This window comes from Cavia porcellus, unplaced genomic scaffold (assembly GCF_034190915.1).
Source record: "Cavia porcellus strain 051 isolate PalLab524CR breed Dunkin Hartley unplaced genomic scaffold, mCavPor4.1 scaffold_8, whole genome shotgun sequence".
Taxonomy (NCBI): domain Eukaryota; kingdom Metazoa; phylum Chordata; class Mammalia; order Rodentia; family Caviidae; genus Cavia; species Cavia porcellus.
The window spans coordinates 33,713,248-33,729,104 of record NW_026947491.1 but is presented as its reverse complement, the minus strand read 5'-3'; the positions used below and the strand labels follow the sequence as shown (position 1 = coordinate 33,729,104).

Here is a 15,857-nt window from a genome sequence, read left to right as displayed (position 1 = left end):
CCGACAGCTGGCGGCTGCGTGGGCTCCGGCGGCGGCTCGCGAGCTCGCGGCTCGGCCTCCCCGCCCCGTCTCCTCCCCGCCCGCTTCCGTCCGGCTCCTCACCCTCCGTATTGACAAACACCGCGGCCGCGGCTGTGACTCCGGGCAAGCGTTGGCAGCCGAGCCATGGGAGACAAGAAGAGCCCCACCAGGTGAGTGCGCCGGACCGCAGGGCCACACTCCGGGCCGCAGGCCTCGCGCCAGGCACGGGGCCGCAGCGCTCGCCGCTCGGCACAGGGCGAGCACGGGGATGGCGCGGCTCGCAGAGCTTTGCCGCGTGAGGGGCCGGCGCGGCCGCCCCACAATGGAGCCGCGATGGCGGCGGCGCGGGCGGTAGCGCGGGTGTCAGGGCCGCGGCGACGCCGGCGCCCTCCCCCTCCGAGCTTCGCGCTGCGCCGGGGCCGCGGGGCGGGGGGCGCGGACTTGGGGGCGGGGCGGGGCGGGGGCGGCCGCGGGCCTGGGCGCCGGGCGCGGCCTGTGATGACCCCGCGCTGCGTCGTGTCCGGGTTGTGTCCTGCAGGCCGAAGCGGCAGCCGAAGCCGTCCTCGGATGAGGGGTATTGGGACTGCAGCGTCTGCACCTTCCGGAACAGCGCCGAGGCCTTCAAGTGCATGATGTGCGATGTGCGGAAGGGCACCTCCACCCGGTGAGTCCCGCGCCCGGCCCCGCCAGCCCGCCTGCCACACGCGCGCCCCGGCAGGAGCTCGCGAGGCCGGGGCCGGGCGCCGTGGGCACCGGGTCACATTGGTCGCCACCCGCGCCTCGTTTTTCGGCCAGGGTAATTGAAGCGGTGGCGTGATTTTTTTTTATGCTTTTGGGCAGAATAAATTATTGAAGGGAGGCATTAGCCGCTGCGATTCAATTCGTATCGCCGGGTGTAATGCCCCCTCCCCACCCCTGGCATTCGAACGAATGGTGGCCGCATTGTGTTAGGGTGCCAGAACCAAGGAGAGAGCATAGAACCCTTTTTAGAAGCAAAGAATGTAATTTAATTTCAGCCCTGAGGGGGAAAACGTATGTGGTTGTAGAATATGAAGTAGATTAAACTACTTTTTTATGTATAGACGTCTGGAAGAGTCACACTAAGGTTAGGATTTGTGTTTTTAGTCCAGATTTGTAATATTTTATAAATAAGTAGCTGGAGCATAGTCACTGGAACATTTTAAAAAGTATCAGAATTTATTTAGTTTGAGTAAATGACCGTCTACTGGACAAATGAGATAAGATCTCTATTTTTGGTCTTGGGCTATAACTGTCTTTTTAAAAAACCACTTAAATGAATTAAGTGTAATAAAGGATCATGGAGGAAATTTAGTCAGTGGCATTTTTTGATCTCCCAGCACTGAGAGTTCCTTTGCCTTGATAGGAATATAACTGCTTAATTCATTATAGTTCCATGTTTTACAGCTTAATATTTGGATAAGATACTTTGGTATTAGAAGAACTATTAGAATTTCAATTATCACAATAAACCCAGTTATAAATTTACTGTTATTTTAAAAAAGAGAATATAATTTTGACCTTGTTATATTTACTAAAATGTCAAAGCATTCTGATTCTAAGCACCATTTATAAAATTAAAACTTTAGCATTAGAGATGGAATCTCAAAATATTAACATTTTCTCAGAATTTGGAGATTAGCTGCTTTTGACATGCTTGTCTTTGTAAAAAACATAATGTGATTTTGAAATATGAATTTCTGTTTACATTGGATAAAATGTTTTGAACAATTTTCTGATACTCATTCTAAAGCAAGCTTTAAACGTATACTAAATTCAATGGAGGATGAGAGAATAGTCCAAAAATAAAAATAAATTACCTGTTTGCTATTTTTTTGGACCCGTGTTTTAAGTACAATATTTAGGAAAATAGAGCATCTTTGTATAAAGTTGGATTTCATTCAGAGTATATTTATGTACCTACATGTTACTAGTTTGTATTTTTAAAGTGTTCAATACAAAATATTTAGAAAGTTTAAATTTTGGAGGCAGGAACTTTAACATGGAGACAATTATTATAATCTTAATCTCTGGTACTATATTGTTGCTTTTTGTTGTTCCCTCTATTTTCTTATAGCCATTAGAAAAATACTGGAACTAGAAGAGCCTATATGTTTATTTGCAGGGACAGCAAGGAAGGGGGGAAGCTGGTGTCCTCCTCCACAGCCAGACTTGGGGTTAGAGGAACCCTGAGAAATAGAGTAGTAGGTGGTGGCAGCTCAGAAGAGAAGAAACAGGCTGAATACCTGGCACCTGGAAGAAGAAGGATTATAGTACACAGGGGAGTTGGCCCAGGACAGAGAAGTGGGCCTACTTTAAGAGGCTTGAGGCCCATGTGGGGGCCCCTGACATTTTTTACCAGTACATCGAGCTCTTGTAGATCCAAGTTTTAGTGGTGGAGACAGTACTTGAGAAGGACTCAGAGAAGCATTGTCATTTGGATTGAAACTGAAGAGGCTCTGGGCAACTCACCAGAAGTCTAAGGAACACTCTGTTCCTAAAAGTAAGTGTTCTACACTATGACCCTCTTTAGATTTTTCCTTCCTCGTTCTCAATTTTCTCTTCTCTTTTGACTGTGGCCCAAAGTTAAACCTAAGAGCTTTAATTTCACTATTTTCTGTTACTTTCCTACAGCTTAATCTGAAATTGAGAGTGGAATCCAGGTTTGGATAGAAAAATGGAACAAGGCTAATGTTGAATGTGCTGCAAAATAGTTCCCTTCCTGCTAATGTTAAGAAAACAGAGTTGAAGGATGCAAAAGTTTCAGTAGTTGGAAGAAATGCATCTTCATAGCTGACATGTGAATTAGCATTTAGGTAAATTTCAGGGATAATATGGGCAGGAACCAAGATAGGACCTGGGTAGCCACAGAGCAGCAGAATGATAGGGGTTTGCTGATGATTTGTTTGTGTGATCAGCAGTTGGGATGTGAGTCTTCTGGGTCAGACTGACCTCTGAACTGATTTTGTCTGGATTGCAAACTGTGAGGCCAAGTCTAGGCTCCGACATTTGAAATTTTCTTTTCTTTCTAAGCCATCAGAGAAGACTGAGTCCAGGTCTCCCTTTTTCAGTGTTTTTCTTGCGTTTTAAAAGCGTATCTGTTTCACATGTGTTGTATTACAACAGAAGGCCATCGCTGTATCTTTGGCAAGTCGCATCATTCTGTGGACTGGGGTTACATTCATAGTGCATGTATCAGAATAAAATGTAATTTGACATAAATTCAGTTCCTCAACTGATAAATTATCCTTTTAAATTTTTGTGCTGTTTCTATGATTGAGTTTCATTTCTATACTTAGTGGTGGTTTCAGGTAGTTTAAAATTGATTAAACATAAGGTAGATCAAGTACTTGAATTTTTCTGCATTGTGCTTTTGTTAGAAATAGGAATAAATGTGAAACTGACAGGGAACATTTTTAAAAGAACAAAGAATACCACAGTGCTCAGTCTACTTTTTATATCTGATGTTCTTTTTAAGCCAGTGAGTGTCTAAAGTTTAGGAACTTAAAAACCATTCTGAACCATCAGAGAAAATGAAATATTTAGGGAAGTCTGTGTGAACGCGATCAGTATGTGATTGAGTTCAGTTTTTCCTAATTGTCCCTTTGTGTATGAATGGAAAATCACTTTGTTGCTTTAATTCAGGTAGCAAACATTTAGGGATTAAAAACAGTTGTGCTGTTTTGGTTTCAAGCTATGGTCTAAGTGACAATATATTAAATAATATTTAGTCTGTTGAAACTTTCAAGTATAGCAGGTAATGTTCTGTTTTCTCAGGGTGTTGTGATAGTTCCATTAAGTTTCTCACAGGTGACATTTTAGAGAGCTGTGGAAATGATGTCACACAGTACAAAGAACAATGGGTCTTATACTAGGGTCTTTTAATATTCAGCTAGTCTTTACTGAGCATCTTGTACAAAGGCTGACCTAGGTGCTGGATGCATAGCGGTGAGCTAGTAGATGTTTCTTTGCTTCTTCTGTAAAGTTTAATGATTTTCTTGCTAAATGAGAAGCACTTTGAACTACATCAAATATTAGGTATGAGGTAGTATTAAGACATCTTTACTTTAAGAGTGAAACAAAGAGATGAAACTTCTTAAAAAATACTGTTTATAAGTCAAAACAGTTTTAGGGTTAGGATCTGACTATTGGTAAAAATAATTGTTTTGATTTCTATAACATGCAAATAAACTGAAATTCACATTTGAAGAAATGCTGATAAAAATCTTCTCAGGATCATTGTCTGTTTTATATTTTCTTAATGTTTTAAATTTTAGTGTACATACTTATTTGAGACAGGTGTAAACCCTGACTGGTCTTGAACTCAGGACTTTCCTGCCTTGTCTTTGCAGTGCTGTCATTACAGTCATGTGGCACCATACCTAGTCATTATTATTGTCTTGTCATACCTGTTTTTTGTCTTTTAATTTGTAGTTTGGTACAGCTCTTGTAGACTTGGTATGGGGATGGGGGGAAAAAGCGGGAGCCATTTAAGTAAATTGGTATTTTAGAAATTGTTTTTGATCCTTCTCTACCTAGTTGAGGCAGTGCCCTCTTACGTGTCACTCAGAAACTCCTGTTTTTTGTTTATCTCCTGGTTTCATCTTGGATTACTTAAACTAACCAGTTCATTGTTCACAGAAAAATTGTGGTAATGACTAGTTTTGGATAGTCTGGTAGTGGTTTTCAAAGTGTAGATTGACGATTTGTGGGGATCCTGAGGACTCTAGGAGGTCCAAATGATTTTCATAGCAAAAGTAGGCTGTTATCTTGCCCTTTCACTGTATTGACACCTGTAGAGATAATGCAGAATTCAGGGTAGGTAAAACTTAAGTCCTGGCACTTTGCAGTGAATCCAAGTAATGACACCAAATTGCTGGATTCCTTGTAATTCTCACCTCCATGTGTGTGCAGTAAAAATAATGCCAGTTTGACCTAGGAATACCCTTGATAAAGCAGTAAAAGTTACCGGTTTTACTAAATCTCACCAAAATATTGTATCTGTCAAAACAGGGAAGTACATATAAAGCATTTCTGCTACATATGAAGGTATAGTAGTTGATTGTAAAGGTGAGGCAGTGTGTGTTTATGTGACTTGCAAGAAGCATTAGCTATTTTTTTCAAAGATCATCGTTTGTACCTGAAAGATTGGGTGATGAACTGTGTTTATTTGGACTTGAAGGTTTAGCAGATAGTGTTCTGAAAATGGATGGAGTGAATCTGTCACTTTTTGGAAACAATTGACAATACTTGTTGCCAATAATAAAAATCATTCCAGGGAAATCTGAAAATTTTGAAAACTTGTGACTACAACAGAGAACTTTAGAGTTTCTGAGCACTTTTTGTTTGTTTTTTGAATATATTTTCACTTTTAGGTTTTTGAGTTTTTTTCTATGTAAAGACTTTGCTGATATCATTGAATGTAACTTTTTACACTTTATCCTGAAACACATCAACATTTGGAAGATCTGGGTAACTCAGTGAACCAATTTTTCCTAGTAATCAACGTATACATGTTTAATGTGAATTACAAAATACTGAAGAGGTTTAAGGGAACCTTATGAAATATTTGTTAATGTGGTTTCAAACTTCATCCTGCAACTAAATTTTTAGAAACAATTACTTGTGTTTTTTTGAATTATCTGAGAATAATATTCATAATTATCTGAAAAGATTATTCAACTACTTCCTCTCTTTTTCAGCTATGTATCTGGGCAAGTCTAGATTGTCTTTATATTTTTGGATTAGAGCAACATATTGCAACAAATTCAATGCAGAAACAGAAACGATATTCCAGATATCTTCTGTTAAGCCAGTTATTTAGGGGTATACAAAAATAGACAATGCTGTTTTTCAAACAAAATTACTCTTATTTTGGAAAATGTAGTGTTTTTTCATAAAAATGTTAATGTGATATATTTTATTTTAAAAATAAACTAATAAACATTTATTTATGTATTTTGCGATGCTGGTGGCCTTGTGCATGGTAGTCAATCACTATACCACTGAGATGCAGCCCCACGTCCCTTTTTTTATTTCCAATATAACAAACATAGATAGGTAAAACCACATAAAAGCTCTTGTAGCTTTTAGCTCTGTGGTCTGTGAGACCACAGAGTTTGTGAACTGGTGGACTAGAGGTTTGCTGTTCTGTGTTTCTACTTACAGTACATTGGTTTCAGCAGATATTCTATTTTGCTTCCTTTATTCTTCAGTGTCTTGGCTCTGACAGATAATTAATGACCTAACTGATCATTAAACTCAGTGGCCTAATCTCTCTCTCCTTTTAATATCACCTCTGTGTTACTTGTTGGTAGTTTTTGTTTTTTAATTGAAATGCTCTTTCTTTGATGTCTCTGACACTTTTTCTTAAAATCTCTGAAATCTGTTTCTGCCTAATCATATCTGACTTCTCTATATTCGTTACCTTGTATAAATTTGTGGCATAAACTTGTCTCAAATTTCATTCTAAACTACTATCATCCCTCATGCACAGTCTTCCTCCTATTGTTTTTAAATCTATCCTTTTTCAAGTTTATGTAGTTCAGAAACCCGTACCATTTCTCTCATGAGTTATTGAACAAATTGATCTCCAGAGTGCTGCTAACATTGTCTTTTTTGAAACCTATCTGTGATGTCAGTCTTTGTACATTAAAAAATAAAAATCGAGGCATCTTCACTAGCTACTGAATAACTGACGAGCTCCTAAACCTGCTGTTCAAAGCTGTCATAAGCTGTTCCTAAACTATATTCCTGGCCTTATTTCCTGTTGGTTCTCTCAATCAAGCCTGGTTGTATTAGTGTTTTTATCAGATGGTACTTGTCAAGAGACCTTGGGTTACTCTTTCCTTGCCCTAACTGTATGTGTTCATGTATGTATGTATTTGTAATTTCAGAGAATCAACAAATTGTGGATTCGTTGTCTGGATGTATATCTACTCTGCAGGAAAGAAATGAGATTGTATTTATAGAAATACAGTCAGTCAATTTTGTCCGTAGATTGAAGATTTATATGAATTGTTTTAGCATTGCGTTAGGAATGATACTGTTGTGTGAATAGTTTAACATTTTTAAAGTTCAATTTTGGAAACTAGTATATTTTTATTTTTATAACCTCATTTGTGACGACTTAGGTCCTATTACTCAATTACTGAAACTTGTGCAGTATAACTAAAAATGAGAGAAGTATTTCTTGACAAAAGTAAACTAATGAAGCCATGTAATAGTGTGTTGTATTATGAAATGTCTCTTCCTTGTCAACAAATTGTAAATTCTCTGTTGAATGACTTTAAGAAAGCTATTGTGGAGGGAGGGAGAGCCTATTAAAAACTAAAACATACTGCACATAGATTTTGTATTAGTTGAGACTGTTTAATTAAAAATAGTTAAGCATTCAGATTTTATATTTGCTTGAGTAATCCTGAGTTTAAAATCAAATTGCCACATGCCTAATATCTCAGCACTCTGGGAGGCTGAGGCAGGAGGACTGCAAGTTCAAGCTCATATTCAACAATTTTGTGAGCTCCTGTCTCAAAAGGGCTGGGGATATAACTTTGTGGATAAAGGCTTTGTGTTCAATTTCTAGTACTGGGAAAGAAATTATTAAAATGAAACAGTTTTATGATTGAGGCAGTAATGTTTTATCTATGAACTTACATTTTTAAAATATAAATCAATTATCTAAATAGATATTACTGTACAGAAATTAAACACATGTAAAGAAAACAATGGAATTTTCCATCTGCTGCTGGGTTTTTGTTTTTCCTCCCAGTGCAAGAGAGCAAGCTTGGGACCTTGTGGATCATAGGCAGTGCTCCATCAGGAGCTGCACTCCCCAGCAGAGCTTCTTCACTGTTCCACTTTTCCTAGCACAGGCTAACAGGGCTGTCCACTGATGGTTTTCTAGAATTACATAAATCATTTTGCCTGCTTAGTGAACTGCTTATTATTTTAAGACCCAGTAATAGTTACGCATCTGTTCCCTGTGACATTTTCATAGGCCCGGTCCAAACCTTTTGTGTGTACCTCTGACTGAACTCTTCATCTAGCTTCAGATCTCCTCATCAGTCCAAGTTGATACTCCTATTTTCATAAGGCTGAGTATTCTCTAAGTGGACAAATTACCACAGAGGGAGGATGGCTTATGCCATGAGAGTAGCTATGTTCTCTTTCTAAACACTCAGTAAGTTCCTCAAAGTCTACTTACAATGCCTGTTTACATTACACTGTTTAGCATCCTATGGTTCATTTACATGTCTACATCTGCTTTCTTGGTATTCTGTGTTTCTTAAGGAAAATTGGAGTTTTTCATATTTTTTGTTTTGCAGACCCTTGGCAGAGTACTTGGGAAATAATGAGTGTTCAGTAGAGGTTTGTCAAATATATGAGCATTAAAACAATAAGTTGCGGGGTTTAAAAGAATAAGAAGGAGACCTTTGAAAAGCTGTAATACAGGATATATAAATAACTTTGGAAAAATGCCTTCTGTGTAAATTTTTGTTGTTGTTGTTGTCTTTTTGAGGCAGGGTCTCTCTATGCAGTTCAGGCTGGCCTTGAGCTCACTTTGTAGCCTAGGCTGGTCTCAAACTCGCAACAATCCTCTTGCCTAAGCCTTCGAAGTGCTGGGATTACAGATGTGAGCCACCACACCCGGTTTAGATGTGTACATTTTTAAAAGTGGCAGTAAATGAATTCTAGAATTTTGTACATGCTTGTTGGACATATATACCATAAACTATGCTAAAACTACAAAACTGGATGACTACCTGTTCCATCCCTATAATAGTTGAATTTTGGCACAAAAGATAGTATTTGATACTGATTAAGCTCCAAAGGAGTTGAAAATGAATTTTCTAGCATAGTCCTAGTTTTCAGAGACCTATTCGCAGATTTAGTATGAAGTCCATTATTGTGGTCATTGTTTATAAAACACATCTGGTAAAATGTGCCTTAGCTTTGTGGTCAGTTTCTAATTTGACTGATCACCTTTTCCTTAAGAACTTTCAACTAAATGATGTTCTTTGAAACAACTGCTACTTCATTGCTGGTTGTAGCTTTTCTCTTTTTGTGTATGTATATGTTAAAAGAACTGCTATTTTTAGCCTGGTCTGGTGGCACATGCTTGTAATCCCAGCATTAGGAGGCTTAGGCAAGAGGATAGTTGCAAGTTTGAGACTAGCCCAGTCTACAAAGTGAGCTCAAGGCCACCTTGAACTGTATAGTGAGACCCTGTTTTTGAAAGACCAAAAAAAAAAAAAAAAAAAAACCCTACTATTTTTAATACGATAGCTACTATATAACTGAAGTAATGTTTCAGTAGATTGAAATGTTTTACCAAGTGTGCTGGCCTTGTGTCTGACCTTGAAGGAAAGATATGTGAAATATTTCATCTAACTAGGATAGTTTTGTAAACCTCTTTTTCGAAGAGTGAGAAGACCGACTAGTAGATAACCTGGATTTCAATCTAGGCTCTAATACCCATTTTAATTCATCTTTTTCACTAGTCTTTAGAGAGCAAAGGCAAGCCTACGAGGAACACCTTCTAAACAGAGTAAAGCACTCTGTCAGCGCCTTGTCTGTGCTAAAGATGTACACATATCTAACTTTAAAAATTATTTTGAGGAAGGGGATAAGAAGAGCAGGGGGAAGAAGGAAAGGGAGGGGAAAGTTGGAGGGTGGATGCAACCAGAGCATTACCTGTTGCATGTAGGGAAAAGGCACAGTTGCTGTGCATTCATAATTTTAAAAATTGGGTTTAAAAAACTTACTCCAGTAACTTTTGGGGAAGTAAACTAATTTAAAAGTAGTTAGCAAGTTTAATGTCTATTTCTTAGAGTTGTTTTGTTGGTTATTTTGGCAGTGATTTCCTGTAAAAAAAAATCATTATTGAAAAATTAAATGATTGAATTTCTATGAGGCCTTCATATAGTGATCTACACAGATTAAGTGATCAGTAAATGATGTCCTCTGGTGTTAAGGACATCATTATGCAGTTTAATATATTATGCAGTTTAATTTTCAGTTATTGTTGGTGTTTTCTGGGGTAGTAATTCAGTGAAAGTAGTATCTTTATTATGCACGTGCTTATAGTGCATTTCTGTTTGCTTATCATAATACCCTATGTGGCTGGTGAAGAAATGGTCATTTTAGTCACAAAGTTATTACTAGATCCTAGATTGAAACTGAGATCATCTGACTACTAGGTGATCTTTTAATCTTTTCTCCTTTGGTAAAGAAGTTTACAAAATTATACTACTTGCCTTTTCCTTTCTCCTTCAAGGTTCAATGTAGGGCCAGCATCTTGTAGATTAGTGTTCTAAGGGTCATTAAGTTTTCATTCAAGGATTTAAATGAAACCTTACATTAAAAAAAAAAGTTCCTTGCATTGTTCTGTTCTGATTGCCTTGTTCTATTCTCTTTTGTTTTACTCTCTTTAAAATAAAAATATAAAACAATTCCCTTCAGTAATTCCTTTACACCTTGTAATTTTAGTGTTACTACAAATATATGCAAAGTTATATCTTTATGACTTTTAAAAATACACATTTAATAAAAAATATAATTTGATTATTTAACCAAATACCTATAATGTTTATTGGATTTCATGACTACTAAATATTCTAGATAGATGAGTTACAATTTATAATTATTTTTAAAATATTCTGTAAAATAAATATTCTATAATATTTATTATGGAAAATTACAGAATTACTGAGAATTTTAGAACTAGAAAGTCTTTCAATAGTGTTTGGTTGTTTCCTAATTTTTATTATTTTATGCCTTTTGAGGGGTGAGGCAGTCTTCAAGGGAAGATCTTGAATTTGTGGTAAGATGTTGGTATTACACTTTTAAAATGGGTTGATGTCACTGTTGTTTGTAAAATCATCCTTTTGGTTTTTTTGAGACAGGGTCTTGCAATATTGCCTAGGCTGACCTTGAATTCATGCTGATCCTTCTGCCTCAGTCTCCCAAGTGCTGGGATTACAGACTTGCCCCATCTCACCTGGCTTCAAGTAGCACACTTAAAACTAGGTACCAAAAATCTGATTAGAAGTATAAAGTGCTTTGAAGTGTCCTGAACTTCTATAATAACTTCTATAATAACTTCTATAATAAAACTGTATAATGTGAGAAGAATTGATGGAAAAATAGATGAAACTAAAACCATTTTGCTTATTCTGCAAATATACCTAGAACTTTACTTCTTGAGCTGCTGCCTCCCTAGTATTAGATACCATCTACATGCTGATGTGGCCTGATTTCCCCAGCACTTTTTTTTGGACTGGGATCAAACTGACAACTTCGCACTTGGAAGGCAGGAGCTTAGGCCGCTGAGCTAAATCCCCGGCCCTAGCACTTCCGATAAAAGTAAAGTGCAGTGTTACACAAAACTATAAAACATACAAAGATGAAGTGGTTGAACTCATTATGTCAATGCAAATTTTATACCATACACACGCACATAGATTTATATATATATATATGAACTCAGAGCATTGATTGTACTATTACTGACTCAATATTTATTTCATTAAAAAAGTGATACTATTTACCTAGACTTCTAAGGATTACTGTATCAATGCAGTTAGGATATATGGGAAAGTAGATGTCACTATAAAGTGAGCTGGGCATGGTGCTACATGCCTGCAATCCCAGCACTCCGGGAAGCCGAGGCAGGAGAATTTCAGTTTGACTCTAGCCTGGGCAGTTTACAGACTTAGCAAGACTCTATATTAAAATAAAGGAAGGACTGGAGATATAGCTCAATGCTCCCCCCCACAAGGACAGCAAAATTAAGGTTTGATAACATTTGTACTTAAAACGTCTTAGTTAACATAGAGAAAATAGCCATTTTCTTCTTCGTTTAACATTTTGTAGCACAGATTTTAGTATTTTAACAGTTCTTATTTTTAAGCAGTAGGTTTAATGTTGGAAGTTATCATGATGTTCAATGGTAGACCTAGGTATTAAGAAAAATTCTAAGAAGAAATTCTTGAGATGCTTGGTGGAAAATTTAAATTCTACCCTAGGAAGAAAATAAAAAATGACTGGGCATCCAGATACCTGAATCTCAAGCTAACCAGCTGTTGACCTTGAACAACTCACAATCTTTCTAACCTGTTTCTTTGTTAAATAGTAGGCTCCTTAGGTCATTTCTATGGACATTGAAGTTTGAGAAACACTACTGTAGGTTTTTCACAGTAAGATATTGAGGTAGGCAAGGCTCTGAAGTATTTATTCCACTTGAACTGTTTTTTTACTTACATTTTTAGAGACAGGTTCTCCATGTCACTAGTAGTTGAGACTAGCCTTGGACTTGCTATGTAGCCCAGGCTGACCTCAAATTTGTGATAATCCTCTTGCCTCAGCCTTCTGAGTGCTGGGATTGCAGGTGTGCATTACCAAGCCCAGCTTTTGACCTGCTTTTTGTAAACGACTTCCCCCTTTTTGTGTGTGACATGCACTCAGGCAGGCTTGCTTGTGTGGATGTATGTGGACCTGCATGTATATGCAGGTGTGTAGATGTGAGCATTTCTCTGTTTCTTTATCTGTGGAACTCCTTTGCTATTTGGCTGACACCTTCCTCTGTGATCATAATGGACTGTCAGGTCCAAAAAACACTTCCCCTGTTAAATCTTCTCCCTCATATCCCTGTACTGTCACATACATAGACCTGCAACTATATATACTTTGTACAAGACCATCTTTGAACAAGTTGCAGGAAAAAAACAGGATGAAAACAAGATGATTTTGCCAGTCAAACTCAACTAACAAGTTTCTTGGGGGTGGGAGAGACCTGCCCCCCTCCCTCAGAAGGGCCCAGAGATTGTGAATTGTATTCCCTGGAGCCCTTGAGTTTCATAGAATCGTCTCAGTGGCTGCCAGTTAGAGTAACCAAGCCTCCATGCTTGTCCATGGTACTTTGGCCAAATCATTTAGGATCTTACATATTTTTATTAAGATTTAAATTTTTTTAGAGAAGCATGGTGGCACACCTATAATTCTAGCACTCTGGGAGGCTGAGGCATGAGGATTGCAAATTTGAGCCCAACCTGGGCAGCTTTGTAGTTTAGAGAGGCCCTGTCTCCAAATAAGGAATGAAAAAAGGACAAGAGATGCGATTAAGGATTCAGTGTGAAAGTCGATCCCCAGCACTGCAGAAAGATAAAAGGATTAAAAATTCTTTCTTTATAAGGTGTTTTACAAAATATCTTTGAAAAGCACTGTCCTGTTCTTCTACTCAAGCTCTTCTTGAACCAACCAGGTAGATTATGGCTGGATTTCTTAGCCTCACATTCCAGGGTCAGAGTTAATCATGAGTTTTGTTTGGTGAGGGAGAAAGGTGAAGCTTGCTTTCTTCAAAACTCCTTTTTCCCTGTCTCTGTGTCTTTCCTTTTTCCCATTACTCTTAGTTACTTTTGTTCTTTATAAAAACCAAGGCTAATAAAGCTTAGAGCTACATAATAATTGATCAGGTAAATAATGAGCAGTGTAATTAACAAATGAAAGATGTATTGAATTTGTAGTGTCATTAAAATGTCTTTGGTTAACATTTAATAATTCCACTGTGTGAACATGGTTATCAAACTATATAGTATTCCCTTGTCCATTTTTTATATTGTGCATAGTATTTTTCTGAAACACTCGTGTAGTTTACATTTTAATTGTAATTTTTACTGTAATCTTGTTATCTTCCCTTGTATAGGGTTTTTATTGTGTTTTCATATTTTTAGTGTCAGAAAATGTCTGGTTTTATTTTTATATCTACATATTTGTTTCTAATTTTATGTGCATATTCAGTCTGGTAGTGTAAAACAAAAAGGGACAGAACAATTTTTGATAAGAGTTCCCTGCTATCATGTAGTAAAAGAAATAAGAGAATGGACTCTGGAGCTGTCTTCTTTGAATTTCAGTATTGATTTTACCACTTATGGCTGTGTAACTTGGTAAAAGTTGTTTAATTTAGGGCTGGGGATTTAGCTCAGCGGCATAAGCGCCTGCCTTGCAAGCAGGCAGTCATGAGTTCAATCCCCGGTACTGATAAAAAGGAAAAAGACAAAAAAAAAAAAAAAAGTTGTTTAATTTAGTATCAGTTTTTTTATTTGCAAAACAGACATTATAATGACACTTAACTCAGAGTTGTTTCAGTAAGGATTAAATGAAATAATCCTTGTAAAGTACTTAGCACAGTGCCTGGTATATAAAAGTTCTCAAAAAATGTTAGTTAAAACAGTCAAATTCAGAAGTGGTGACTGTAGGAAAAAGGAAAAGAAACAGAGGTATAAGTTCAACAGGACAGGTTTATTGCGGCACAAACCTGAGAGGGACTGAGTCTGGCACTTAGACCAGACCAGTTGTTCTCCTGCAGGGTCACAGGGTGTTCAGTAAGAGGGGCTTGTGGCTCCTTGCCAATCACAAGGCTTGAGAGAGTACTGCAGTCGTGGTGGTTGCAGGGAGCAGTGGCTTCAGTCCACTGCAGGTTCAGGGCCACAGTTGTGAGTCTCTAGGTGCATCTGTGCTGGGAGGGGTGGTTAAGCGGGGTCTCAGATCAGGGTGGTGGGTGGATTCCTTCAGTGACATAACAGTAAATGTCTGTATAGGTATGTAACAGTCCCTTTTGTAAAAGATTTGGGTTCTAGTGGCATAACTGGCAAAACCAGAGCACGAATGATTTCTACTAAAAACATTTTCCCCAGATTGCTTCAAATATACTTATATTGACTCACCCCTTCCTTCTCTGTGCCTTCTTCTCTCCTTCCTGGGTATGCATGCACACATGGAGTATGAGTACATTTGTATTTCCAAATATCCTGGTGTGGACTGTCACATAAATATTTGGACCTTAGCAGTAAGTTTAACATCTAGGAACTACCCTAGTAGTATAATAGTGGTAAGCATATATAGATTTAAGAATTGAGCAATTAAAAGTAGGGTTTTGTTTTTCTTTTACAGTTTGCTATAGTGAGGGATTGTCTGAGTATTCTGTCTTTCTCAGGCCACTGTATTATGCTGACTCTTCTGTGCTCCTTTGAATTGAGAATTTCTTTTTTGTTCTTTATGATTCCAGAGGCATTATCTCTCCCAAGAAGTGTTCACTTGTCCCTAGGCCATAATAAATCCCCTTTCAGTTAATCTTAAAATATTCTGTGCAAAAAGAAATGACTGCATTTACAGTGTGTTAGTTACTTTTCTCTCTCTTTATTGAAACAAAATACCTGATGCCCAATGTTAGGGAAGGGAAAGTTTTATTTTTTACAGGTTGGAGGTTTCAGTCCATTCTTGGTTGACTGCAAGACAAAATGACATGGCTGACGGGCAGTGTGGTTCATGGTTGCCCCTGCAGCAAAGCACGACCTGGGCAAGCGAGAAACACATCATTTTCTCTCCTTACACTGTATGTTGGCTCCACCACTGGGTGAATGTAGCACTCATTCCACCAATGTGAGCACTAGAGAATGAACCAGTCACAAATGCTAGATTCAGCCATGTCCATGAGTGCGTGGGACTTGGGGGGAGGGGCACTGGCATAAACTATGACACAGTGAATTAAAAATATGTTGGCTTTGCTTTTTTCTCCCTATATGGACTGATACTTTCCTAAGGGTAGTGCCGTTGGTCTGGGAATCATGTTTCAGTATAAATCCTCATCTTGCTCATGTGATGTTTTGGTAATGACTAAATGTGATGAGTGATGTAGTGAATTTAACAACTCTTAGGTGATGGTGATTGTAATAATATTGATCAAATATTAGTAAAAATTCTCAGTACTTGTCACGTCTTACACAAGTACTGACAATGCTTAGTGGAATTGCAAAAGT

The 15,857-nt window shown here is 38.0% G+C and overlaps 1 protein-coding gene across 6 annotated transcripts in view; it reads left to right on the top strand.

Moving 5' to 3' along the window:
- Positions 1-15,857, top strand: part of Yaf2 (YY1 associated factor 2) — a 99,072-nt gene continuing 83,215 nt past the window's right edge. For 4 of the 6 annotated variants that reach the window (XR_010049209.1, XR_010049212.1, XR_010049210.1 and 1 more), the window contains exons 1-3: positions 126-191; positions 560-685; positions 2,165-2,542. Coding sequence is in view for 2 of the 6 variants with exons in the window: in XM_063254565.1 (XP_063110635.1) it covers positions 166-191; positions 560-685 (152 nt within the window). In the remaining 4 variants the exon portion in view is untranslated. Of the gene's footprint in view, positions 192-559; positions 686-2,164; positions 2,543-15,857 lie in introns of all 6 variants that reach the window. The other 2 variants (XM_063254565.1, XM_063254567.1) reach the window with 1 other exon arrangement.